The sequence below is a fragment of the Trichoderma reesei genome (genome assembly GCF_000167675.1).
Source record: "Trichoderma reesei QM6a unplaced genomic scaffold TRIREscaffold_7, whole genome shotgun sequence".
Taxonomy (NCBI): Eukaryota; Fungi; Ascomycota; class Sordariomycetes; order Hypocreales; family Hypocreaceae; genus Trichoderma; species Trichoderma reesei.
The window spans coordinates 656,983-684,544 of NW_006711154.1; the positions used below are offsets into that span (position 1 = coordinate 656,983).

The 27,562-nt window shown below is 54.9% G+C and overlaps 6 protein-coding genes across 6 annotated transcripts; 5 read left to right on the forward strand and 1 right to left on the reverse strand.

Moving 5' to 3' along the window:
- Nucleotides 1–400: 400 nt before the first annotated feature.
- TRIREDRAFT_121397 (protein transport protein sec61 alpha subunit) lies at nt 401–2,342 on the forward strand. The gene is made up of 3 exons (XM_006964459.1): nt 401–533; nt 675–2,019; nt 2,080–2,342. The coding sequence occupies exons 1-3, from the start codon at nt 524–526 to the stop codon at nt 2,153–2,155; spliced, it is 1,431 nt and encodes a 476-aa protein (XP_006964521.1). The 5' UTR covers nt 401–523; the 3' UTR covers nt 2,156–2,342.
- A 708-nt stretch (nt 2,343–3,050) lies between these two features.
- TRIREDRAFT_121399 (uncharacterized protein) lies at nt 3,051–4,439 on the forward strand (the record flags this gene model as incomplete). The annotated part of the gene is made up of 2 exons (XM_006964460.1): nt 3,051–3,548; nt 3,606–4,439. 2 exons carry the CDS (start codon nt 3,051–3,053, stop codon nt 4,368–4,370), a joined length of 1,263 nt encoding a protein of 420 aa, XP_006964522.1. The 3' UTR covers nt 4,371–4,439.
- A 4,175-nt stretch (nt 4,440–8,614) lies between these two features.
- TRIREDRAFT_22104 (uncharacterized protein) lies at nt 8,615–13,828 on the forward strand (the record flags this gene model as incomplete). Its single annotated transcript, XM_006964335.1, has 3 exons — nt 8,615–8,628; nt 8,794–11,992; nt 12,074–13,828. 3 exons carry the CDS (start codon nt 8,615–8,617, stop codon nt 13,826–13,828), a joined length of 4,968 nt encoding a protein of 1,655 aa, XP_006964397.1.
- A 482-nt stretch (nt 13,829–14,310) lies between these two features.
- Nucleotides 14,311–15,734, reverse strand: TRIREDRAFT_106437 (uncharacterized protein; the record flags this gene model as incomplete). The annotated part of the gene is made up of 2 exons (XM_006964637.1): nt 14,311–15,220; nt 15,316–15,734. 2 exons carry the CDS (start codon nt 15,732–15,734, stop codon nt 14,311–14,313), a joined length of 1,329 nt encoding a protein of 442 aa, XP_006964699.1.
- A 1,698-nt stretch (nt 15,735–17,432) lies between these two features.
- TRIREDRAFT_29710 (uncharacterized protein) lies at nt 17,433–18,500 on the forward strand (the record flags this gene model as incomplete). Its single annotated transcript, XM_006964347.1, has 1 exon — nt 17,433–18,500. A coding segment is annotated over one exon (1,068 nt), but the record flags the coding sequence as incomplete, so codon positions are not given.
- A 1,126-nt stretch (nt 18,501–19,626) lies between these two features.
- On the forward strand, nt 19,627–20,690 carry TRIREDRAFT_3529 (uncharacterized protein; the record flags this gene model as incomplete). The annotated part of the gene is made up of 2 exons (XM_006964321.1): nt 19,627–20,104; nt 20,218–20,690. 2 exons carry the CDS (start codon nt 19,627–19,629, stop codon nt 20,688–20,690), a joined length of 951 nt encoding a protein of 316 aa, XP_006964383.1.
- Between the last annotated feature and the right edge of the window lie 6,872 nt (nt 20,691–27,562).

The window sequence follows — 27,562 nt, forward strand, 5'->3', positions numbered from 1 at the left end:
ATTGTGAGTGAAGTACTAGATAGATTCAGCTTCCTCTTCGAGCTCTGCTGCAGCTTCTCAAGCGTAACGACAAGTCTGAAGAATATCCAGCAGAAACAGTCATCAATCAGATACCTATCCCCCCACTGATCCAGAAAATTCCCCTCCACAAGCCCCAAACAAGTGGCTTAAACCTGGTTGGCGTGTTATGTATTACCTTACTGATGATTCATAGCGCTGTGGAGGGTTTTTGGGGTTGGGGTCGCCAGCATCCAGCATGGATCAATCCCTGCAGGCGCAGGTCGAGGCCACGCTTCAACAACGTGCGGGTCACGTGCCGCCCGGTCTGGCTTCGGGCCACATTGACATTTCGGCGCTTGAAGCCAGATCGCAACCTTGTCCAGCTTCCCTTCGCCATCCACCCACCTCTTCTTCTGCCCCCGAGCTCGCCGCAGCTCGACTTTTCTTCTCTTCTCTTCATCCGTCTCTCCTTGGATGAATTAGTCCTTTTCCTTCTCCCGGGTTTTCTCCTCCAGCCGCCGCCATGAGTTCTCGTGAGTTTGCCTCTTGAATTCCCCCACCATGGCCATGGCCTGTGGCCAGATTTGTGTCGCGCGCGGTCTCTCTCGCAACGAGCTCGAAACGCGCAATTGACTCCCAATTGCACGCTGCTAACGTGGACGATGCCTCTGCAGTACGTTTTCTCGACCTGGTCAAGCCGTTCGTGCCGTTCCTCCCCGAGGTTCAGCAGCCGGAGACCAAGATCCCCTTCAACCAGAAGATGATGTGGACGGCATTGACGCTCCTCATCTTCCTGGTCATGAGCCAGATGCCTCTGTACGGCATTGTCTCCTCCGACAACTCGGACCCTCTATACTGGCTGCGAATGGTCATGGCGAGTAACCGAGGCACGCTGATGGAGCTGGGCATCACCCCCATCATCTCCTCGGGCATGGTCTTCCAGCTCCTCGCCGGCACCCACCTCATTGACGTCAACCTCGACCTCAAGTCGGATCGCGAGCTCTACCAGACTGCGCAGAAGCTCTTTGCCTTCATCCTGTCGGCCGGTACCGCCACCGTCTATGTCTTCACCGGCCTCTACGGATCTCCCTCCGATCTCGGTGCCGGCATCGTGTTCCTGCTCATTCTCCAGCTGGTCGTTGCTGGCATGATTGTCATTCTGCTCGATGAGCTTCTGCAGAAGGGTTACGGCCTGGGCAGCGGCATCTCGCTCTTCATTGCCACCAACATCTGCGAGTCCATCATGTGGAAGGCCTTTTCTCCCACCACCATCAACACCGGCCGTGGCCCCGAGTTCGAGGGTGCCGTCATCGCTCTCTTCCACCTGCTCATGACCTGGCCCAACAAGCAGCGTGCTCTCCAGGAGGCCTTTTACAGGCAGAACCTGCCCAACATCATGAACCTCCTCGCCACCATCCTGGTCTTTGTTGCTATCATCTACCTCCAGGGCTTCCGCGTCGAGATCCCCGTCAAGTCCAACCGCCAGCGTGGTGCCCGAGGCTCGTACCCCGTTCGCCTGTTCTACACCTCCAACATGCCCATCATGCTGCAGTCCGCCCTGTCCTCCAACGTCTTCTTGATCAGCCAGATGCTCTACTCTCGCTTCTCCGAGAACCTCCTGGTCCGTCTTTTCGGTGTGTGGGAGGCCAAGGACGGCACCTCTCAGCTCCACGCGGTCTCTGGTCTCGTCTACTACATGTCTCCTCCCCTCAACTTCAAGGATGCTCTGCTCGACCCCATCCACACCGCCGTCTACATCATCTACATGCTCGGTGCCTGCGCCCTCTTCTCCAAGACCTGGATTGAGGTCTCTGGCTCCAGCCCTCGCGACGTTGCCAAGCAGCTCAAGGACCAGGGACTTGTCATGGCCGGACACCGCGACCAGAGCATGTACAAGGAGCTCAAGCGCATCATCCCCACTGCCGCTGCCTTTGGCGGTGCCTGCATTGGTGCCCTGTCCGTTGCCAGCGACCTGATGGGCGCTCTTGGCTCCGGTACCGGTACCCTTCTCGCTGTCACGTATGTTTCCCTCCTCACCCCGAACCCTATGACGATGAAACTAACAGAATCGTTTGCTAGCATCATCTACGGCTACTTTGAAATTGCTGCCAAGGAGGGTGACCTCTCCGGAATGAAGGGCATGATTATGGGTTAAAAGGGAGCCATTTGGGGGCAGGGAGGCGATGGTTCTTTAATAAAATCGCTTTGAGATTTCCACTGTTCTGGTCAATTCTTGACTTGCATGGAAATTCTAGCCATGTACCAACAGGGGGATATCATGGGAGGATAAGGGGTATGAACCAAAAAATATTTCAATGGAATGTACGATTGTTTTACTACCAAACGGGGAGTTTGCCTAGCGAGGTGCCATTCGGAGTGGACGTCAAGGACATGCGGCGTCGTGTTTACGGTTGGGCTCCTTGCTTACCCGCGAGCTGTGTTTATGAATTCAAATGCACATAAAGCATATCAGCAGCCGTCCATCGTCCAATTGGGTGATTATGGAATTGACGGATACTTACGAGGCGACCAAGTTCGGATTTTTTGGCACCAGAGTACCCCAAGAATATGCTCAGATATTACCGGGTATCAGCTTGATACCAGTCCGAGCTTCAAGAACAAGCATCGGCTTGACGCCCAAGCCTTGACGCCTCTTGGGGTTTGCGGGGAAGCAGAGCTGGTGGCTACTGGTTGCGTAGGAATCAAAGTACGTATTAACGCCCGTGCCCCAACCAGGGCGGCAGCACTAACAGGGAGAGCGGGAAACGGCACTTGGTAACTGAAGCTAGCATCAAGCTTGGAATGGGCTAACCAGTGGGATGGTGTGTCATGCAACGCCAACCATGTAATTGTCGTCATCGGCCTCTTTGCCAGGCGAGAATTTCAATACTACTCTACATGGCATGTCCTCAGGTGATGTCTTCAATGGATTGCTTGGCTCGACTTGCCCAAGGTTCTGCTGTCTTGGACTCAAAACAATCTAGACAAGACACAGTCTCTGGCGCTAGAGATCATCATCACCAGGTCGCATTCCCTCCTCGGTGACAGCAATGCCAGCGAGGAACAACCGCTTTCGCACGCGAGAGCCATTCCAGCATGACGCCAGATTGACGCTGCGACACGCTGAAGGGCCCTTTCGCTTCCTCAATCCAACACGAGCCCATTTCGACCACTCCGCATTCTCATCTCCAGGGTTGTCCCCCGACGAGACAAAGACACCACACGAGAGCGGCGACGATGTCGAAGCTACAGCAACTGCTGATACTCGGCACGACCAGTCGTCAAAAGAAGAAGCCAATGCAGACGTCCCCGCGAAAAACATCAGGTTCCTATGGCGGTCGCGAGATAATCGCAAGGGCCGGCATGCCTTGCTCGTCCAGCGGCCTCTTCCCGGGGAAGATGCGCCTTTCGTGACGCCGAGGCGGACGTCGCATCCCCGAGAGATCTTGAAAACGGTCGTCAGAACGTTTGTGTGTTATCCGGTCTGGGACATTTCCTGGCTCGTGGCCTTTATCTTTACGTGGGGAAGCATAGTCTGGGTCATCAACGTACGTACATCATCCGGAATATCTAATTGGAAATGGGGAAGCTGATGTACAAGGTAGGGCTTCTTCGTCTGGCTCCCCGTGGAGGCCCCCTCGACCGAGTTCGACGGCGAGACAACGACGGCTGCCGGCGTGACGGCCTTTATCGGCGCCATTGTCTTCTTCGAGGTTGGCTCCATCCTACTCCTCTTCGAGGCTATCAATGCCAACCGATCGGGCTGTTTCGGCTGGGCTGTCGAACAGCTCGTTGAGAAGAATGGGAGCAGCAGCGGTGGCGGCAACAGCAAGCCCCGGCTCCGGGTTGTCGCGAATCGCCATCACTGCCACCATCACCACCAGAACCGACGCAATTTCGTAGGCAAGCGTTCAGCCGCCACCTCGCTCGAAGCTCAACCGACCTCCGATGGAGCTCAAGAGGAGAAGAGTTGGCAGTGGTTTCCTTCCTGGCATGAATTGCGCACGCACTATATCCACGAGCTGGGCTTCCTCGCCGGTGTCGCGCAGTTCCTAGGCGCTACTGTTTTTGGAGTGTCTGGGTTCACGGCGCTGCCTGGCATCAACGACCATCTCACGCCTCAATGGAGACTGAACGCCGCGTACTGGATCCCGCAGGTCATTGGGGGCAGCGGCTTCATTGTCAGCAGCACGCTGTACATGCTGGAGACGCAGCAGAAGTGGTGGAAGCCCGCGCCCCAGCTGCTGGGGTGGCAGATTGCCTTTTGGAATCTCGTCGGGGCGTTTGGATTCACGCTGTCTGGGGCGCTGGGGATGGCGGCCAATAACTCGGGGGCGCAGTACGAGGCTGGCCTGGCTACGTTCTGGTGAGTTCTTTGCATTTTTGGTTTTTTTTTTAAATCTGGAGAAGAGGTGTGGCCGTTTTGCTGACTTTATTCGCTGCTTAAAGGGGGTCATGGGCGTTTTTGATTGGTAGTTATTTGCAGCTGTGTGAGAGTCTGAACAAGCATCCGGTGGAAGAAGTGTCGACGATGAAGGCATTTGGCGCCAAGCAGTGAACCTGTTAAGTTGACAGCTGAAAAGCCATGATTGCACGAAGATGTTGATTTTGACGAAGCGATGTCTTGTATCTAGGTATAATCCTACATGTAGGTAATGAAGGTTTCTGCAGAGGACTGTGGACTCTTGGGTGTGATATGATAGATATTACCATGGTCTCAGATAGTCCAATCTGACGACGATATAGTTGAGTCAACTACACAAACAAGCGCACCTTCAAAGATTCTTTCGTTGTTTTCTTCCCACTCGAGGTTGCCATGATATGTAGCCATACACAGGAGACAGCCGCGTCACACAACCCCCGAGGGCAGACCTCCGCCATCATCATCGCCGCCCGAAAACACTCCATGGCCCAACGCATCTCGGCGCCTAACATGCCGTGTCGCAGTGTCTCAGTTCAGTCGGGTCCATACAGGTGCCTACCTTTCTCCAAGTACCTTGTGCAAGGCACGCTATGAATTAGCTACCCACAGACTGGTGAGGCGTCGAGATGGGCCGGCAGGGAAAGCCCAAACATGTACTACTACTACTAGACGGTTCGAATTGCATTTGATAAGAATGTCGAGTGTTTCCTCTAAATGCATACTGTAGACGCCGGAATTTTATTCAAGAAGAGTGAGGCTGCAATACGTGGCGGTTTTTGAGGGCTTCGAAAGACGGTACACTCTGCTGTAATCTTTCTTTCTTTTTTTCTTTCTTTCTTCTATACCAAACCTCGACTGGAACGAACCGTGGCTGCTTTGGAACAGTGAGACACAATCTAGGGATGAGAGCTTGTATAACGTGGTTACTGAACCCAGCATTGCGGGTGCTTGGCACCGAGCAGCTGATACCCAAGGTAGTTTTACATGTGACCACAAGTACTTGGCGATAATCCCTTTGCAAAAGTAGGCATAGAGAGAGCAGAATAAATATAAACTCACGTTGTACTAAATACGAGCACCATATGTTCATGGCATTTGGTGGTGAGCGTCGCATTTGTGTGCGCATGGTTAGTTTTTCTGTAAGCGCATGTTTGCTTTGTTCCCCGAGTTTCTGCAGAACCAGCTGGTAGGCCATTATGTTGGCTCGACGCTGGATGGTGAAGGTATCAATTAGGAGAGACTCACTATCCGTTTCATCGCAAGAGTACTAGTCGGAATGGCATTCCTTTTTTTTTCTTTTTTGTCTCAAGCCGCGATCTGATAATAAGCAATACGAGGTCGATCTGCGATGGAATAAGCGCTCGGATGGGAGATCCGTGGGAGCTTGGGCCTCCCCTCCCCCTCCCTGCGTCAACGCGTTGCGTGAAGTTCGCTCAGGTACCGGTACAGCCACCACCTAGTATTACCTGCCAGACGGGCGGCGACGCGAAAAGACGGGCTGGACAGCGAATCGGCGCTTCCTTGGACGGTCGAGGGTCCGCGGGATGGCGTGCGTGCTGGGATGTTGATGCATGGAATATGTCCTTGTGCTTGCTGCGTAGCTGCAGGGCCGCCGAATGGGTGGTATTAGTAGTAGTGCAGCAGCGCCAGCTCGGAGCGACTGTCAGAATTGATCGGCTGTAGCAGGAAAGATAAGAATGCTGAGATGAGGTTGAATAGAGAGGTGGCACCGCTAATTTCATCATCTTGACAGCCTGGTTGCAGCCTCGGAGCCCTTCTCTCTCCACACAGTCTCACCGAATCCTGTCAATGCCATTAGTAACAATGGCTCCGCCGTAGCGGTGAGTCAGTCGTCAAGGCACCTCAGGCGAGGCAACACAATAGATTTGATGGATTCTGCAGACCCAAGGGGGAAGATCGGGGAGGGGCGGTGGTGGAGTTGGACAAGTGCATGGCCGTCTGTTAGCGTGGGCGAGCATCTGGAATAGGGAAATGGAAGAAGAAGAAGAAGAAGAAGAAGAAGAAAGGGATAGGATGCTGTTCACGTGGAGGGTGGTAATGACTGCCTTTGTTTGACGGTGGTATGAAGATCAATGGAGGGAGAATACCAGTGTTTTGCTCCGGATGATGGACTAATCTCGAACTCGTCGTGCAGAGATGAGATATTGCATTCTCGAGTCCGGAGGGCGGCGCATGTGGCACCGTGAGAGGAACGTCTGGAAAGCCAGGCGCACTGCCATTGCGCAAAGACTGGTGACTCAGTAAACAAATTGGTGAGTCGACGCTATCAGATGCAATGCCAATTGAATGACACCTTCTTATGCGTGGAAATGCGGGAGATGGATGCAGCTGATGATCGGCCTGCCAATTGGTGGGCGAGCCAGAGCCGAGATGCATCAAAGACGGCCGAACTGCAGTACATGAGAAGTAATTGTACTTATCTAGGTACCTACCTTACTGCCTTGGTACCCGGTTAGTACTACTAAGATTCGCGAAAATCTATCCAGGCACATCCCTCGAGTTATCAATCCTGGTAAACGTGCGTGATAATCAGCAGAATGCTTCGAGGCAAGACAATTTGACTTTGTGACCAGACGACAGCGTCCCCTTCGTCTCGCCCGCCGGCATCTTTGTAATGGTCCCAGTACCTCGTCGTTCATCATCCAAAACTCTCAATACGGAGCTCAAGCCTGCCTCAGGCCTAGCGGGAGCATAAGCAAGCGTCCAAATCGCCCCGAAAGAGTTAGCAGGCCAGCCTCGTGTTTCTTTGACTCTTGCAACGGCGATAGATCCATGATCTCGGAGTCCGCTTGTGTGGCACTCCTTACAAGGTACCTGTCCGAGTATAAGCCCGCAGCCGTAATCACCTTATGTGCTCATCATGTGCTTCTGGGCAGCGAGAAACAGCTTCAGGGCATCGCACTAATGCAGCTGCGGCCGTGTGACTCTTGTTCCAGCACTCCCACACACGACCGCCGCCTTTGACTCTGAACTGCATCATCGTCCGTGCCGGCGGGCCAGTGACCGGTGGGATTGCGAATGTTCTGGCAGGGACACGACCTTTGCTAGTTGCTTTGTGTGGTCGCATACTTAGAGACCACGATGCCTTCAAGTTGTTCGAACAAGAAGATCATTCAACATCATCTGCATCTCTCTTGATGCTACCTACTGGTGCCTACCTATCCACCCTCGCCGAACTGCTGCATGTGCTCCGCATGTTAGCACACATTAGTACGTACATTGCAGAGCGTCAAATCCATTCTCAGATACCTTATGAGATAGACCAGGTAAGGCACGCTTTGATACCAAACCTCATCATACCTTATGCCACTTCTGCCCTACACGACAGACTCATATTGCAAGTGCATACTGAGGAAGCACAAGACAAAAAGTCCCTTCTTTCTGGCATCCACCCCCACTGAATCGCGCGGAAGCCGCAATGGACGCTCGCTGTCCGCTCTTTCCCCACCGATTGCAGCTGCCATGCCGTATTAGTCTGGCCGGTACGAGCAAGAGCGAGTCCACAGCAGCCGCGATTACCTTTCCAGGCCAGCACAGGCGCAGGTACCGGTACTCGCGCGCCTGTCCTTGCCTCCACCTCCGGGCGTACCTTGCCTGACGCAGCTCGCCGCAAGCCTGGGCGCCCTGATGCCCACCCGCGGCACCGCTGCCAGGGAGAGCTACCAGCGCTTGCTCCACAGCAAGAGCCCGGTTGGAAGACTAAGCTCGGCGTACCTGTACATCCCCGTCATACCTTTGCCTTGCCTTGCCTTGCCTTGCCTTGACCTGTCCGGCGCTCGTCGCCTCCGAATCTTTTCTTCCGCTTTTCTCTTCCATCCTCTCCTACTCGGCCCTCGACCTTTGCTGATTGTCCCTTCTTTATGCCCGTGCAGCTGTTGACGCTATGAGTGTCTAGAGAGGCAACGACGAAAGCTCACTCGCCAGGAACGGAGACGACACCGCTGGTCCTCGTTCGGGTCTCCTTTTCTCATCTTTTCCGTATCCTCTTACACCGCGCCTTGCCCCGCGAACTCGACAGTCTGCGCAGCTTCAACGCCGCCGGGAACCGCCAGGGCGCTGCCCTCCTGCTTCGAGCCTCGGGCTGTTCCAGATCATCTCTTCCAGTATCGCTACGACTTTCTTCTACCCTGCGTGCCGGGCAGCTTTTGCCCCTAGCCAGAACCAGCCATTATGGGCTTCGCTCAGTGCTCATGGCCGTTCTGGCGAGTCGATGACTTCACCCTGTGCTTTCAGAAAAAGTAGGTTTTTTTTGTCCCCCCCGTCGGCCCTCGAGTCACGTCATATGCTTTCTACGCGCTATTCTCTGCTGCTGCCACGAACAATTTGGCTAATGTACAATTATTGAACAGCTACCTCGCCGTCCTCTTCCCGTTAATAGTAATTGGTATCTCTTTCTTGCAACTTGCTTTTTCCAGCATTGGCCGTCTTCGCAATGGCAAGAGCAAGGGTTATAGCTCCATCTCGGCCGACGATAACGTGCCCAATCACACCGAAATCCCGTCGGACGAACAACCCGACGACAGCGACGACGACTCCGACGACCTTGAGATCAACGGCGGCCGCTTGGCTCTGGCCAAGGTGACCTCCAGGGGCTCGATTGTGCAGGCCGACACTCCCACCGGCCAGCGCCTTTCGCAGTTTGTTGAAGAGCTTACCCTTGCTGGGCTGGTCGCGATCAACGCTTATGCTCTCGTTACTGGTGCTTTCGGCCCTGGCACCCACCTGGTGGCCATTGCTGGCTTGACGACGTGGTTGTATACCTTGATCCTGGCCACACTGCGAGTCGCCCTGGGCACCTCCAAGTGGCGGATTCCTCACATCTGGAACCACACCGCCACCATCTACGGCTGCAATTGGGTCCTCACCGTCTTTGTCTTCCGCTCCGCCATCATCCACCCTTACTCCAAGCTCTCCCAGAGCCTCATCTCCGCGGTTTTTGCCCTCAACACTCTGCTATTCGCCATTGCTGCCTGCACTAGAAAGGGCAACAAGACGGTTGTGTTGGAGTGGGAAGATGGGATCGAGCCCTCTCGCGAACCCCTCGCCAGTCTGTTCTCGATCGCCAGCTTCGCCTGGGTCGATGCCATCGTCTGGCAAGGCTGGAGGAGGCCCCTGGAATTGGAGGATGTCTGGAACCTCCTGCCCAAGGACAAGGCCGCCGCCGTTATTGCCAATTACAGGCTTGCCAAGAAAACAACTGCCCTTTCGTGGCACTTGCTCAAGTATTTCCGTGGGCAGCTGTTCATGCAGTGCTTGCTTGCCGCCATTGCCGGCGTCTTCACCTTTGCCCCCACCTTGCTCCTCAAGGCCATCCTGCAGTATGTGGAACATCCCGAGTTTGCGCCCGTCAGCGTTCTCTGGCTCTTCGTAATTGCTCTCCCCGTTCTTGACACCATCCGTTCGTACTGCGATGGTATGGCTCTTTGGATTGGCCGCAAGATCTGTATCAATGTCCGTGCCATCATGGTTGGTGATATTTATGCCAAAGCACTGCGCCGTAAAGCTGCCGCCGGCAAGGACAAGATTTTACTCGGCGAAAAAGCCAAACCGAACAATGACCAAGGTGTCGAGTCTAGTGGCAAAGGCCTCGTCGGCAAAATCAAGCACGCTCTTGGACTTGGCAAGAAGCAGAAGAATGCCGTCGCTTCGGACGATGCCGAAGCCGCCAATGCGTCCTCCAAGCCGAGCGAGGTCAAGATTGGAGCTGATGAGCAGGCCAACCTGGGAACTATCATCAACCTCATGTCCGTCGACAGCTTCAAGATTGCCGAAATTACCGCCTACCTGCATTTCTTGTGCGCTTCGGCCCCGACGCAGCTGACCGTCTCCATCTTCCTGCTATGGCAGCTCATGGGTTTGAGCGCCATTCCGGGTATCGTCGTCATGGCCTTCCTCTTGCCCGTCAACTACATGCTGGCTCGTGGCTTCAACCAGACTTCCAAGAACATTATGGCTGCTACTGACAAGCGCATCAATGTGACGAGCGAGCTCCTCCAGAACATTCGCATCATCAAATTCTTCGCCTGGGAACGTCGATTCGGCAAGATTGTCGATGAGAAGCGCCAAGCCGAGCTCAAGGCTCTGCGCTCTCGTTTCCTCCTATGGGCTCTCGCGGTTGCCATCTGGAACTCGGTCCCGGTGCTCATCACCTTCTTCTCTTTCCTGGTCTACACCCTGGTTGAGAAGAAGCCCCTATATCCCTCAGTTGCCTTTACGGCTATTTCGCTCTTCATGCTTCTTCGCGTTCCTCTCGATCTCATTGGTGATATGTTTGCTCACGTCCAGGAAGCTAAGGTCTCCATTGATCGAGTGGAAGAGTACCTCATGGAGGAGGAGACGGAGAAGTATGAGCAGCTCGGCCTGGACAACGTCGACGAAACCGGCAAGAAACGCATTGGCTTTAGGGATGCCACCCTGATCTGGGGTGGAAAGGACAGTGTGGCTGAAGACGGCTCCAAGGCATTCCGGCTCCTTGATCTCGACATTGACTTCAAGATCGGCAAGCTCAACATCATCGCTGGCCCAACCGGTTCTGGCAAGTCGTCCATGCTCATGGGGCTTCTCGGCGAGATGACGCTCGTGGAAGGCAAGGTGTTCTGCCCTGGCGGTCGCAGCCGAGAAGACGTTCGCCCCGATCCCGAGACCGGACTCGCTGATACCATTGCATATGTCGCCCAAGCTGCATGGCTGTTCAACGCCAATATCAAGGACAACATCATCTTTGCCGCGCCCTACGATGAACAAAGATACAACGACGTCATCGTCGCTTGCGCTCTGCAGCGCGATCTCGAAATCCTTGACAACGGAGACGAAACATTAGTTGGCGAAAAGGGTATAAGTCTCTCTGGAGGCCAGAAGCAGCGCATTTCTCTGGCTCGCGCCCTCTATTCGAATTCGGCTCACCTCCTCCTCGACGACTGCCTCAGCGCCGTTGACTCACATACCGCCCAATGGATCTTCACCAACTGCATTAACGGTCCGTTGATGAAGGGCCGCACCTGCATCCTCGTTACGCACAATGTGCAGCTCTGTGTCCCTTCCTCCGACTACGTTGTTCTGCTCGAGAACGGCAGGGTCACCGCCCAGGGGCCCTCACAGGAGGTCATCGCCTCGGGCAAGCTCGGCGAGGAAATTCAGCGCTCTCGGCCCGCCTCCCACGTGGCTTCTCGTGTGCCATCACGCGTACCTTCCAGTGTCGGCGATGAGGAGACCATGCTTAACGGCAACGGCGACGCCTCCGGCGCTGCAGACAGCTCCAAGAAGGATAAGAAGGCAGAAGCATCCAAGGCCATTTCGGACGAGACAGTGGCCACGGGAGCCGTCAAATGGTCGGTTCTAAAGGCCTACCTGTCTTCGATGGGGCCCTGGTGGTTCTGGATTGTCGCCTTGATGGTGTTTGGCATGCAGCAACTCTCGACTGTTGCCACCAACATCTGGGTTCGAGAGTGGGCCAATCAGTACATCGAAGAAGAGACGGCCAATGTCTCATACAGCACCTTTTCTCACGTCTATGGCGCCGCATCTTTCCTCAAGGGATCCTGGGCCTCTGTGGCCACCCTGGGCAACGACGCGCAATCTTTTGTTCGGCCAGCTCCCGACATTTTGGACATTCCGCAAGACTTCCTCCAGCCTCGTCCGACAGCAGTGCCGCAAGTCAACGTCGCCTACTATCTCGGTGGACTTGCCCTAATCGGTGTTATTGGCGCCGTAGCCGCTCTGATCCGAGACGTCTGGATCTTCTTTGGCTCTCTGACTGCATCGAAGAGTATCCACGACCGATTCATCACCTCTGTGACGCGAGCCAAGTTCAAGTTCTTCGACGTGACCCCTCACGGTCGGCTCATGAACCGCTTCAGCAAGGACCTTGAGGCTGTGGATCAGGAAATCGCGCCCACGGCCATTGGTATGATGACTTGCGGTCTCTCCCTCATTGTGACGATTGTGCTTATTGCAATCATTACTCCTCGCTTCCTCATTGCTGCTTTCTTCATCGCTATCCTCTTCTATGTCGTTGCCGCTTTCTATCTACGCGCCTCTCGCGCCCTGAAGCGCCTGGAGTCGGTCCAGCGCAGCCCGCTCTTCCAGCAGTTCAGCGAGACCCTCAGCGGCATGACAACGATTCGAGCGTACGGTGACGAGAGACGCTTCATTCGCGACAATCTAGCCAAGATTAACTTGCAGAGCCGGCCTTTCATCTATCTCTGGGCCTGTAACAGATGGCTCGCGTTTCGAGCTGATTTACTCGGCAACCTGGTTTCTTTCTTTGCAGGTGTCTTCATCATCAAGAACTTGGGCAAGATTGATGCCGGTGCGGCAGGTATTTCCTTGAGCTACGCGTTGAACTTTACAGAGAACGTTCTGTGGCTTGTTCGCCAATACGGCATGAACGAGCAAAACATGAACGCCATGGAGCGGGTCAAGGAATATCTAGATGTCGAACAAGAGGCCCCAGCTATCATTGAGGACTGCCGACCCCCGGAGAACTGGCCTGCCGAGGGCGGTGTCGAGTTTGTCAACTACACTGCTCGGTACCGTGCTGAGCTGGATCCGGTTCTCAAAGGAATCTCTCTCAAGATCAACCCGAGGGAAAAGGTTGGAATCGTGGGTCGAACTGGCGCAGGCAAAAGTTCTTTGACACTGGCCATTTTCCGTGCCCTAGAAGCCGATTCAGGAAGCATCATCATCGACGGCATTGATATCAGCAAGATTGGTCTTCAGGATCTCCGAGAGAATATCACTATTGTGCCCCAGGATCCCACACTCTTCATGGGTACGATTCGAACGAACCTTGATCCGTTCGATCAGTATACGGACGAGCAAGTGTTTGAGGCTCTGAGGCGCGTGCGACTTATTGGAGAGGACGAGGCTGTCAGCCCCACCACCCCTACCGGCCAGATTACAGCCGAAGGGGAGAGCTCAGGGGTCTCATCTGGCAGCCGTACCCCTTCAATCGCCACAAACAAGAATATATTCCTCGATCTGTCCTCTCCCGTATCCGAATCCGGCTCCAATCTCTCCCAGGGCCAACGACAGCTGCTGTGCTTGGCACGAGCGATGCTGAAGAAGCCCACCGTCTTGGTCATGGACGAGGCTACAGCATCCATTGATTACAACACGGACTCGAAGATTCAGAAGACCATCCGCGAACTCACCGGGACCGTCATCACGATTGCGCATCGTCTTCAGACCATCGTGGACTACGACAAGGTGCTCGTGCTGGACAAGGGTGAGGTGGTCGAGTTTGACCACCCATGGAAGCTGATCAACAAAAAGGACGGAACATTCAGAAGCATGTGCCAGACTAGTGGCGACATGGACACATTGCTCTTGGCCGCCATGAAGAAGTGGGATTCGGGACGTGAGGAGCGAGAAGCGCAGAGTTAGAGGCAAAGACGCGCGCAGCCCGAGACAGAGAAGTCGATGAAAAGACTGACGAAACCAACTAATAATGTTACTGGTACAACAATCGTACCCAAAAAGGGGGGTTGAGGAGACTGATAGAACAGAACAAAGTACATTAGGTGTCGAGAGGACAGGCACACAAAACATGATGTATGAGCATGATTAGTATTTATCTTTATGCTTGGATAGTACATAGAAGTATTATTGAAAGCTTTCATTTACTCGATTACTGCCGCGGCTAAACTATTGATGGCAATCCGTATTCGAGTGATAGAAACAGCGTATAAGGCAACTGACGGTGAGATTGAAACAAAATCTCAGGTGGGATGGTTTTTACAACAATGAGAGAAAACGGGGCCAGAGACGAAGCTGGATATGGCACGCCAGACTTTCATGTCAGGTTGTTAACTTTCCATATTCGTGACTGTTCTCCTTGTTCAGGTGTTTTCCTCCGAACCCCCCTTTTACCTACTCTGCGAGCTGAGTCCGCCACTCATACTTTTAATACCAACAATCCCCCCTTCCCGCAACTTGCATCCCAACCCATTCTTGTTTCCCAACGAAGGATCAGTTTCTCCCGCGGATGAGGGCGATCGCAAGTACGTAAAAGAAGCGGCGCGGTCGGCGGAGAGCTGCTGCAGCGAGGCATCCGATATGCATCCGAGCCACTGGGTCGAGAAGTGTCCTGCCCTGATGTTCTTGGCGCTAATCAGGTCGCTGCCGCCGCCGCCGCCGCCGGTCGTAACGATGATCTGCTGGCTATTGTCCTGTGCTGACACGCCGTCAAAGACGTGCACGCCTCGCCTCAGGGATGATGCCTGCTCGGCGGCGAGGCTGCAGACCTGGAGGCACTGTCTCGCCGTGACGAGTTCTCTAAGGAGGCTGGTTTGGTCCTCCTGCAGCTGTTGCGGTACTAGAAGCGAGATGGCTTTGGTGCTGGACGGCTTTATCGTTAAGGGGTTTGTTGTTGTTGTTGTAGCTGCGAGCTGTTGTTGCAGTTCAGAAGCCGCGAGAAGGATCCTATCTCTAGCATCGCTGAGAGCCAGGGCTGTTTTGGCGCGGGAGGATTCGTCTGTTGTCATATTATCATGTTGCGGTGGAAGATTGTCTTGCAGGCTCTGCAGGAGAGATGTTGCGTTCTCGCATATGAGGAGGCATTGCTGGGCGCGTTGTCTCTCCTCCTCTTGCCTCTGCGCTGTGCTCTCGTCATCAGGAAGAGGGCTAGGGTCCTGTTGTTGTTGTTGGTGGAGGAGGTTCGTTATAGCGGATAGCTTCTGGTCGATGTCGCGGAGATGAGCCTCGAGATCGGCTGTTGTTTCCTGGATCATTTCGTTGTGCTGATGTATTGTTTCGCGAGTGACCTGAGCAGTTTGCCTGCATTGACAAGTGTCAGCTGAAGGCAACAAGAGGAGAACTGCCCTTCCGCGATGTATAATCAATCAATCATGGAGAGGAATAGAGAAACGCACATGTTGAGGCTCCCGAGGGCAACGGCAATGGTGGCTTTATAGCCGGCCAGCATGTCCTTGAAGTCTCTCACGTCGCCGCCCATGTATCTGATCCGAGTCCAGTCCCGGAAGCTTGTGCGAGAGCCGCCGGAGGAATGCCTGGTGCATTTGATGATGACGGCGTTGAATTCCTGGCATATCTGGTGGCAGCGAAGGACTGGGTTCTTGAGCATCGACACCACGGGGCCCTCTTCATCGGAAGCGACTATGCTTCTGAGGGACTCGAGGACCTGTATGAGCGATTCCAGCTCGGAGCGGAGTTCTCGTATTGTACGCTCGTGGTTTTTAAAGGACTGGACAGTCTCGTGTAGAGACTTGCTGGATTCGAGAGCTCCCGTGAGAATATGGAAGACACCTGAGGTTATGGTGACAGGGTCCATGGTTAACATGTCCAGGATGGTTGCGACTTTTACTTGCCAGATGACGAATCAACAGTATTGGTAGTATATAGTCAAGGATCTGTCTAGAGGTATATACCTACATAGCGATATGGGTATATAAATGGTGGCTAGATGGGAAGAGTGTCATTGATGTTGGCTTCACTCGTCCTCGTCTTGCTTCGACTTGGAAGCACTCAGCCTCCATCATCGGGCTGTGGGGCACGTCAACCTGGCGCGCGGCAAATCCTCAGCCAGGCGAGATACAGAATGCAGAAGATGTGTTACCGCGCCTCCGCTGTAGAATCATTGGCGTGCCATTGGTGAGCTAGTCGTTGTTCCCAGCGAGCATAGAGATTCATTAGCAGAGAGCGGCTGCGTGCAAGCCGAACACTGGTCCGAAGCATGTACTGGTCTGTTGTTGGTCGTCAAGTCGTATCAACAATGGTGGCAGATTCAGACACGATACGGAGAGGTGACAATGGAGGTGGGGTAGCTCCAAGGCAGAAGCCGTCTCATGGGCAAGGGCCACGAGCAGAGGTGGGCTGGCGAAGAAGCCTTTGACCAATACCGAACGATCAAATGATGTTTCGTACTAGTACTATCTGTTCAGAGAAGCGATCGATCCGCTTTGGAGGGACAGTCTTTGTGAGTATCAGCCTGGTGTCGTGACTTTGCTCCCATTGTCTGGTGGTTTTATCGTCTGCATGCTGCCCGTCGAAGAGGGAGCCCACAGCGTCGAGCAGCGCCATACAGGTAGTCCGTAGTCACAGACGCCTGAGATGTGAACCAGCATGTGAACCATGCTGGTCCAATGCCTCCAAGCTGACACGGTTCGTCGGCCTCGCCTCGTCTCGCCCTCGTTTCATCTGGGCAGCAGGTGAAATGCCGCGAAGCCACGACGGCGTCGAGTCGGGCGTTGCCGCTTCGGGCATCATGCCACGAACAAGTGGAGGCGGTGCTGAAGAATCAAAGCGGCGAGCGACGTAAGCCAGCAAGCAAGACGAGCTTCTAGGGCCGTTCAGCCGCAGTTGTTTTTGTTAGCTATCGACGCACTCCTGCATCCCATATCCATAGTAGGGCACCTACGCCTGTCTGTCTGCCCAGCGATTCGCCCGGAGAGAGAGATAAAGCCGAGGGATTGAAGCCCCGTCTTGCTTCTCCCGACTATTGACTGAAGAGTTGGAGGATTTTGTTCGAGAGAGTCCGACGAGCACGATTTTCCCTGCTTTATCCAGTCGAAGAAGAGCGAGTTGAGAGAAGGAAATCTCGACAGGAAAAGAGACAACTTGAACTTGAACAGGCCAGGAACCACCGCTACACCTGACGCTTACGTACCTGCCTCTCTCACCGGTTTTAAGCTTCTTTTTCCCTTATCGATTCCCCGTCTTTTAATCCGTCGACACCACCTTTTTTCTTCTTTTCCATCTCGTATCCTTTTGCCTCTCACCGTATCCTCTATTCTTCTTCCCCTCCTCTTCTTCCCTTTTCCTACCTACCCATCATACTCCCCCCATCCTCACCAACATGGGAAAGCCAGACTTCCTCCCTCCTCCGTCTCCGGCCGGCGGCCCTGCATCGCCCTTGGCCGAGGCCGCAGGCTCCATCTCTCTCAACCCAACCTCGGCCACCTTCTCCGCGGCGAATCTGGGCAATCATCGCCAGACGTACTTTGACGACGACCCTGCCGAGCTCGCTGCCGACGATCTGCCTCCTCTGTATGACGAGCACGAGAACGATGCCGTGCCCTTCATCGACCCTCTGGCTCCCACCACCGGCCCCGGAGCCGGCGGCCTGACCATCGAGCCCTTCAAGCGTGATGCTCGCTCAGATACCGTCTACTACCTGGATCCCCGCCTCGACTCCGACCCCAAGTTCCTCAACGACACTCTCGTCCAGCTTGCCCAGCTGCCGCCTCGGCCGTTTGCGCAGATCCGCGGCACTCACACCGAGACTCGCCGCAGGTCGGACGACAAGACGGAGCAGGTCACCGTGGTGGACTTTGACATTGAGATTGAGCTCACACACCTTCTCTACGTCAACATCCGGGACCCTGTCAACGGCGCCTGGCGACAACTGCACAGCGTTGGCAACCTGGAAAAGGTCCGTCGTGGCACCGTCTTCCCCACGCGCGCCCCCGGCTTCGGCGGCAGCGGCGGCATCATCGAGAACGGCGAGCCCTCCGTCGAGGAGTGGTGCCACCGCTTCTGTGCGAGCCGTGCCGGCCTCAAGAACATGGTCTTTGAGCGCCGTGTCACCGGCTGGGACTGGGACTATCTCAAGAAGCAGCTGGAACGCCTCGTCCACGACACCAACTACCGGGGCCACACCAGCATCACGTTCCCGGTGCGGAACTCGCGCGTGGAAATCTACAACGCCTGCCGTGTGAATCGGATGCGCCTGACCAAGTGGATCGAGGTCATGTTTATGCTGACGCTCTTGTTCGTCTTCGCCTGGCCTTACCTGTTCTTCCGCACCAAGCGCTGGGAGACGGTGTATGCCGAATGGGCCATGAGCCGTGACGAGCCCGACGGCACGGGCTGCGTGGAGCGTCGCTATGCCTCCATGAGCGAGGCCCAGTGGTACCAGATGTGGGCGAGAGCCATCCAGAAGGCCGTCTTGGAACGCAGGCAGGGGCATCTCGACCAGGGCGACGTGGAGAGGGCCGACCAGCCTGCCGACCAGGCCGGTGGCTTTGCCGGCATGGTGCAGGCCGGCGTGGAAGCCATGGGCGTCGTCAACCGATCGTTTGGATGGGGAGGCGACAGCGGCAACAGCGCGCCCCGGCGCTTCAAGTTTGGAAGACGGTGAAGGGGAGCTTGTCAGCTGCTTGTGAAACTCGTGGCGATCAACGTCAATGGTATGAAGACATGGATCTCTTGGATATTGCCCCTTTTTTTTTCGTTTTGGTCTCTCTCTGAGCACTTGACTTGGAAAGAGAAGTTGCTTTCGGTGACGGAGTTTTGGGAGTTTACAGGGTAGCATTTGATGATCTAAGTGAAGCGTTTTGCGGAGCTATTCCTCATGTACAGACAGTCTTTAGCATTTGAACTGGTCTTTTCTTTCGATACATGGAATGATGTTATTCATTCAGCCATTTACTTGTATCCTCATCAATATCAGTCGTGAACCGTTTTACTACACCAGTATAATATTCTTCTTGCTGCTGGCGGGTCCATCACAGGAGCAATCGTAACCTCTGCATCCCTCTCACCCCACACCAAAGCAGCCTTTTTGCCCCTCCAGCCAATCGTTTTGCCCCCGCCTTTGTGAGCAATCGGACGTGGCTGACCAGCCAGCACCTCACTTTAAGCACCGGACTTTCCACCATCCAAAACGATCAAACTTACATCTTCATCACCTTTTCTCAACTCAACTTTACGAGGAGTCGGCACTTAATTTTTTTTTTTCTCTCTCTCTGGTTCGCTCTGTTACCAAGGTGGTCCAGTAACTCATTTCACCGCAACTGTCCGCAACTCCAAAGTCCCAGTATCTCTAGACGGCAAGCACGTGGAAAAGGAGACAGAGAGAGAGAGAGGGTGATAGCCGCGGTCTCACAAAGGATGGACATTTCGAATCCGAGGAGGATATTGGCTGTCAGCCTTGAGGGGTCGGAACATCATCTCAGTCGAGTCATCAAAGGTATGCTTTTCTTCTTCTCCCATATTCTTGCAAGGTCAAGATGCGTCTTTTGCGGCGTGTCGGCGGAGGAGAGGGCATTCAATCTATCTAGAGTATATATCGTAGTCACGATATATGACCCTATATCTGAATTATAGCGCAAGATTATCTGGAACTGGCCTCTATATGTGCTACACCTTGGAACCATTGCCAATCTTCACAACCTCACTTCCACATTCACGTCAGATGGACTCCCATCGTCTCACCAGCCATGATGCAGAGGTCTAGACTACTAACTGACACCGACAATCCAGATCTCACCGGCTCATCACCAGAGCCAGCATCAACATCACTCGCCGGCACAACCCACGACCTGCACCTCAAAACCTCCTACTACACCGCCTCCGTCCCCATCTGGCTGGACATCATCGCCTCCCCCTCGGAGTGGGCCTCATCCTTCCTCTCGGACGAGGCCCGCGAGGTCCTCGCCGTCTTGGGCGGCCTTGTCCTCGTATTTGCGATACCCAGCGCAAGTCCCACGGCTTTGACTGCGGACAACCAACTCCCTAGCCTCATTCGGCATGTTGGCAGCGTCCTTCAGAAAGGCCTTGGTGGTTGGGACTGGGATGGCGTCAGGCTGGCGGTTGGCATTGGTGAAGGCGATGCCGATGACTGGGATGAGCTGTGCTCTGAGTTTGGGATGGAGTTTGTGCAGCTGAAAAGCGGGCAAAAGGAGAAGAACGAATTTGGAGGTATGCTGTTTCTTCAAGGTCCCCCCCTTCGGGCTGTCCTTGTCCTACTGGCACTGGGTAAATGTTGTATTACTACTGGGATATCTCACTGACTGAAGACATCATGGCAACAGAAAAGACGGGCATACCTCGTGTCAAGGAAGCCCTCGAGTCAAACGACTGGGAACAGCTCAACGATGGCCCCGTCTCCGAATTCAGCGAAACGCGCTCCGACAAGTCTGATGATGACTTGGCAAATTTCGATCCCGAGAGCTTGGACTTTGGTGTTGACCGTTCCGACTTTGAGGGTTTGCGAATGGCGATATGGAACACAGGTCGACTCGACCCTGAGGTTGGCGATTCCGCCTCCGCAAAGCAAGGCGAGGCAGATCAGTCCAAGGTGTCCGATGTCAGCGCAGGCTCGGCTGCTGCGGTTGACCAACCCGGCGAGGCGGAAGATCGCGACCTCGACGACGAGGATGTCGCCAAGGTGGAGAAGATGATGAGGAAGCTTCAGGCGGCTAGGGAAATGGGCGAGGGCATGGGCGAGGCGCAGAGGAGGCGGCTGGCAGCCAAAGCCGTTGAAGAGGTCATGAGAGAGCTGTGAGGTTCGACGAGCATATGATCCTCTCCGGTCTGCACCTTGCCGGCTTCTCCCTTGCCATCCATACGCATGCTAGGCGTGGCATGGTCCATAGTATCGTCCTGGCTCTCATGTTAGCTAAATAGATGTGCTTTGTGGCCTTCCTACCTGTAAACGCATGCACATCGCATACTACTAGTACTAGTAGTACCTCTTGTTTCTACCAAACGCACGCCAAGAGATCACACCCCTTCCGCGGGATCTTTGCAGCACTACCAGGCAGTAATACTGGCGGTATGTGCTCCCTACCTACTCCGTGCTTCACGATACAGCTTCCAGCGCTAGGACTCCGTAATATCTCGTACGAAGTTGAGTGAGTGCCAATGGCATTGCACTTGATCCCGTGTCCAGCAGCAAGGGATCACCGTTCCCATCATGCATCATACCAAAGCATGGAAAAGGTGAGACATGGCTGCCGCCTTGCATACAGCCAGGCATCTCGGCGCGACGTTTCCTTGTAGTATGCATTCGCATCTGAGTACGAGCAGTGGCCCATTGCTCTTGGCGCTGTGCTTCCGCCACAATCTGCCCCGTACTCCGTACATATGTATGCCCATCAACGTGTCTAGACAAGTGGCATCTTGCGCGGCATTCCCATGCAAGGGCAACTGAATTGACACTCTGGAGACCAAAACTCTAGATGAGATGGAGATTGATAAGCTTTTGGAATTGGCTGTGTGATGACATCAACTGCTTCATGAGTCATAGCCTACTCACAAAAGGTCCCCCGTATGGTTGAAGTACAGTAAGACGAGACAGCTACCTTAGGCTTAAGCTTGAAGTCAAGTCATGCCTTTCGGTATCAGGAGTGAGTTCCAGTCTCATCGTGATGGGTTTCCCTGCATAGAGAGTGGAGCGCGAGAGACCGCAGAGCCATATTCTCCGGGCAGACCCATTTTCCCAGCCTTGGTTCGTCTAGGTGTGAGACACCTAGCATGCGGGTGAGCGATGCTGCACACAAAAGATTCTTCTGCAGGCGGAGTAGGTCAACAGGGATGGGAGAGGATTGAGCCAGCATGAAACATCACATGACTGATCGTTGCAGTTTGTAGCAACATGCTGTTTGACAGCCGCTCTCGAAGAGCTGCCCCAGTGCCTGTAAGGGGACCAGAGTCTGTGATGAGACTCCATCCAGACATGAGCGATGCACCTACCAGTATCGCTGCGTCACTCGAGTCAGCGCAAAGTGTTGATCCTTTGGCACTTGAGGAGAAGGGCTTGGTGGATTCCGCCGCTTCCAAGTGCTGATGTCCTAATCCGAATGCTGGCAAGCCCGACTGGGCGACTCAAGCCGGCCCTAGCTGGCGGGATCCAGTTTGCTGGAGGTCCGAGTCAAGCTGACAATGAGGACGGCGACAGTCTGTATGATCAGCAAAGACGTCAGGTTCGCTCTCGGACGGTCGAATGATATGCCAAAGGACCCTTTGGTATTCCTTGCCGTGCTGTCAGGCTCGGAAGCCGGGCTTGAACATCTGAGCAGACATTCCGACAGTCACGGGTCTCGGGTCAATACCTTGAACCCTTTTTTTCGCTCCCCTACTGTACCCGAATGTGCGAGGGCCCGGAAGTGGCAAAGAGAAGTCAAGCATCCTGCGACAATAACAGTCTCATCGCTTCCGAGACTTCGAACATCTTCCCTTCTTCCAAGCATAAGGCAGCCTGACCGACGGCTAAATTCGCCGCACGCCGCAAGGCCTGCGAAGGGGCATCTGACACAACAGCATTTCCGGGGAAAGAAAGAACCCTTCCCCCCAGATTATGTATGTACTCAGAGCTCGGGTAGTACTTCGCGATTGTACCTGAAATCCTTCTCATTGTTTGGGCTCCACAGTGGTGTTGTAGTCTGGTTATTACTAGAGCCCGAGGATGAAGAAGCTGAGGTGAATCTTTCCGCTTGTTGGTTCGACCTCGTCGGGCCCAACCGGACAAACAGATCTGACACGAGGTGGACAGACACGAGGTGGAAGGCGATGAATATTCTTGTGCTCTCCCATAGCATGGAGAGCGTGTTCATTCGCCAGTCTCATCCCAGCATGCAGTCAAGACACGCGAAAAGCCAACACTGCGGCAAGGTTTCATTCTTGGGATCCCCGATGTGCCGCAAGACAAATTGTGCTTGAGAAGGCTGCCGCTGGGATTCGAGTGGAGATGGAAAGCCGTGCCTGTGAAGGATCGATCGGAGGCGGAATGGCCCTCCAGATGGAATAGGCAGGATGGAGAGGCCAGGGAATGCTTGATAGTACATATGGAGCCTCAGCCGCGCTGGAGCTGGTGTTCCTGCTAGGAAACACTTGCACTGCATGTGCATGTGCATGAGCACGTCGCTCTCCTCGATGCAACGATCTCTCCCTATCGTCCTTTGGGTTTAGAACACCTCCTAGCGGATAGCCTGCGGCGGTTGGGCGGAGCGCTCCCGGCTACTGGTTGGCCGTGGCTGGCGCTGAGCAACGCCAAAGCAGTGAACTGACAGGGTTCCTAGCAACCCGGTCGGTCCTAGTCAGGGGTAAGGAGGCAGTGGAGCGTCGCTGAGCTTCTCCGGGTTGGTTGGACATGCAGCACTGTGTTTGCATCGCGCGTGCCCTGTACTGTGCGCCCAAGACAACATAGCCTTTGGTCCATCGTATTCGACGGCGATGCTACCTTTTTCTTCCGAAGCTTGCCAATTGTATGTAATACTCATTGCAGGCTTCACTTGATGGGGAGCCTGCTCAGAGGATTCGCCACCACGTGCATCTCATCGATCACGCATCGTCAACTGAATCCCCGTAGACCTTCGACCCTGCTGCCACCCTGAACACCTCTGCGATAGGGAGACGGGACATCCTGGCCCTCTTCTGCGGTCTTGCCGTCGAGTCTTGTCATCTCTCACACCAGCCAGGAGAGATGGTGCCACTGATGACTAGCACTACTCCGTGCTTGCAGCTCGCGAGTAGGGTGTCGGTCGTGGATGATGCCACTGGAGGCCGTAGTATTTTGTAGACCGGCAATAAGAGGACGATGAACCTGGTGCTCCGTGCTGGTGCTACTCCACGCTTGGCAGCCGGAATGCCTGCCACACTCGATTCCGTCCTGCCGCGATCATCGGCGGCGAAAGGGAAGCGAAGTGGACGTGTTTCGAAAAGGGGAGCGCCTCTGTTTTGAGGGTTTCCCCAGTGGCCGGCCCCTCGCCTGACGTTGCTGGAGCCGACTGGCAGGGCCCTGGATGCATGTGGTCAAAAGGGGCACACTGCATGTTCGATGCGATTCGCGCCATTGTCACATCGCGCTCCTCTGCAGTAACAACAGTTGGCCGCAGATATGCCCGTCGTCCTCCGTGAACTGTCTTCCACAGCAACTCGTAGTGGACTGGTAGTCGTCGTTTCATCATGCCCTTCGTAAGAAGCACGACTACTACTCCTTGACGGACAACAAGAGAGCACGGATCATGTGGTCTTGCGTCAAGACCAACGCCGTTGTGATGTGAATCGTTGGGGTTTGCCGTTGTGGTATGGATGAAGACGAATTGTCGTGCTATTTGGGCGCGTTTCGCACGCATGAGGCAGTAGCAGATTGTCAACTGGCTCGTCTCAGACCAAGAGTCTGGGAGTGAGCCACCTTCGCCGCTCACATCATACCCTCCATATGATGTCACCAGCTATCGGTCGGTTGACAGTCATTGATAAATACCTACCTGGTACATTCTGGCTTGTTAGCTGGATGCGTTGAATCGAGCCGCGTCGGACATGGCGGACAAACTCTTTGCACAGACGTACTTACAAGCATGTGCGAGTAGTGCCATGCATGCGTTAGTTGATAAGTGCGGTACTAGTATGGGGTTCAAGCTAGGACTTCATCCATCTGCGTGCGTCTTGTACGAAATGTTCCTACTCGTACGGCGCGGCTAGCAGTTCCACCATTGCTCCTAGGCGTCTGGACTTGCAAGCAACACTCGAACACAAGTAATGGCGCTGCATTGGCCAGGCAGAGGCCGAGTTCATCGGTCCGTTACTGTCTCGTCCCTTGCAGGGAGCGACCAGCTCGAGCCACAGAGGTTGTACAAGATGGCATATGGGCTGCTAGACCAAGCGGACGGGAGGACTGATTGCCTACCAGGCGCTAGAATCTCGTGATGCAACTCGAACAACGAATCATTGGTGGCGCGCAGGGCTTGGATGACTTATTGAGACCTTACCCGCAAACATCAGATTCCTGTCAGTCGCTGGACCAAGTGCCGCGAAGACAAGTCCGTCTGTGCGTGCTTGTGTCCCGTCCTCGTCTACCAGTAGTGGTGCTTGTGGTTGTAGTACATGCGGTGCCACCTGCTGGCCTGGGTTCGCTGGTACGAGCGTGGTGCTCCTCCGTACCACGGCAAGATACGGAAGGGCTCAGAGTAGTAATAATACATACAGTACGTCCTCGTGGCTTTGGGTTATCCCGGATGGACGCCCTCTTGTCGAAGTCTGAGTCGGCCGGTGTTCAGGCTGTGGGGGCGATGGGTCAAGCGAGGCTCACAGGTGATGATCTCCGGGGGGCTAGACCGCTAGAGCTGCGAGCACAAGAAGAAGCAGTAATGACGCTGGTCTCCGCGATGCCCTTTCGTTGTTTCTCGCCTTCTCGCCTACTTGACGCAGCGGATAAATGTCTGGTCTGGGAAGCCTTGAGGCCAGATACCAAGGCTGATTGGCACAGGAGATCACAGAGGGAACCATCCATGCTATGCATGCAACCATCAACGGCGGTCCGTTGTCTTGTCCAAGGAACGCAACCTCGCCCTTGGGTCAACGCGCTTGTTGCGTAGGATTCTGGCGTCGCCGGCGACAAAAGGGGAAGAGAAGGATAGGGGACAAGACAGGACATGGAGGCCGGCCAGTGGGGCATCAGATCGACCTGGGACCACAAGCCGGCACAACGTGCGAGTAAGACCACGCACACTCATAGGCTTACCTCTCGCGGACTGTGACAGGATGATAACACCCGGAATATCGTACAAGTGCTTCTCACAGCTCTGTCGACTGATGGGCGTCAGATAACGGCCGGTTGTGTGGCGTCAAGCTGTTCCGTTTGGCGTGCTGAATACCCAAGGGCGGCTCAGCCCCTTGAAGATACGAGTACACATCATTCAAGGTCTCTCAGTTCAACCGGAGAGCAACAACTCTCGCTCCGACTGAGGAGGCCTTGGCTGACGTGCCATCGAGACGCTGCGAGGCCTGCTCACGCCATTCGTACTTGTACGACGTCGGGTTAGCATCTGTGCATATCCTGTACATGTCGGGAATAGATCAAGCGAAGCTTTCAGCAGGCGCTCTCCGTTTTCCACCTACCTTCACTCCTGTCGAGGACCTCATCAGCTCGGTTCGGTAACCTTGTCGCCTGCCATTGCCGCTAGCGGCTCCTCGACAGCAGTCCTCGTGCATACAAGGGCTCGTTCCGGGTTGCTGCGTGGCCTGGAGGAGGCCAAGGGCGGTACCTGCATGCTCGCACGTACTCGTAGTGGTTGGGGGGCAAGCTGGATGGAGCAGACCGGCTGGCGCCGTGAATCATGAGCAGACGCCCGCTCAGTCGAGCCATCTACATATCCATGGCCGCTGCTGGCAGCTGTCCGGAGCATTGTGAGCGTCTGTGGTCGCCGATGTCAAGCAAAAGAGGAAAAAGAAGAGCGGCGACCGTTGTCTGCGGCACGAGAAAGCGCCTGAAGAACAGCCGATCGCCTCGAACGGCTCAACGTGGATGGCCTGTTGTTGCAGAGGATGCGGACGAGGATGAGCAGGACAGCGTCCCTCCTGGTACGAGGGTACTGTACTCGTACACGCCGGGAGTTTCATCGCTGCAGGTTCAGTTGCTCTTGCCGTTGGAGGCACGTGTAAGAGGAGGCAAGAGGAGGTCAGAGACGCTCCGTTCGTACCTGGGCAGACCAATCTTGGAACTTGTCACTATTACAACTGCTCACTCGCTTCAGGTTAGCAGCTCCCCATGTGCCTACCTAGTACCTACCTACTAGTAGGTATCTTGACCATGTCAGCACTCAATGGTCAATTCCGAGGTCATCAACCTGGAGCCCTACAGTACTGGGGCATTCATGGCATCTGTACAGTACCTATTCATGGTGCGGTAGGTCCTCACAAGTGCTCGCAGTTTCTGGGCGCAGCATATCACCCACCCTCCATCGCCACGGTACGACAGGACAGGACAGAACACGACGCGACACGACACGATAACGAGCCCGCCTGGGTCTGGTACCTGCATGCTGCGCGTGTCTGCACGGAGTGCCGAAGCAGGCGAGCCTGTGATACTCGTAGTACCTGCAGCTCTCGCCTCTCGAGTCCTGGGAGCGCGAACCCGCGGCCAACCAGAGCACCCGTGGACCTCTCCCCGTACTGTGTCCGCACTGTACCTGCAGGTGCCTACCGGGTGCAGGTGCTAGCGCTGCTGCGTCGAGAACCGATTCTGCCGCCGGATTGTGCGAATGCTGCAGCTACTAGCGGGCTGGCCAGGGTTGACAGGCAGAGGCGACAGGGCTCGATTGGAGCGGCCAGTCCAGGTCCGAGTCTGGCCAGAGGAACGGGACAGGCGAATACCTGCGCGCGACCTGGACTTGACACGATGACGCCGCTGGCCGGCCGCGAGGCTCTTGTTCCCCGCCAGTACCCCCTCCTCAGTCCCCTGGCGCCAACGGATGTCCTGAGCAGGCAAAAGCTCTGACCAGCAGCGTTGACCAGCGGATGCAGGGCCCGGACCAGTACCTGTACGAGGGCGGACGTACAGTGCGAGCACTACGGTAGTGTGGGCGGGACTGTTGGCTAGCACCCTCCTAGCGCATCCTGTTCCTCTCTGTTCCTGTTCCTGTTGCCGTTCCTGGC

What these genes read in the sequence shown, in the direction of transcription:
- TRIREDRAFT_121397 (XM_006964459.1), top strand. An exon ending in GGTACCCTTCTCGCTGTCAC is followed by an intron (nt 2,020 to 2,079) that starts GTATGTTTCCCT and finishes ATCGTTTGCTAG; the next exon opens with CATCATCTACGGCTACTTTG.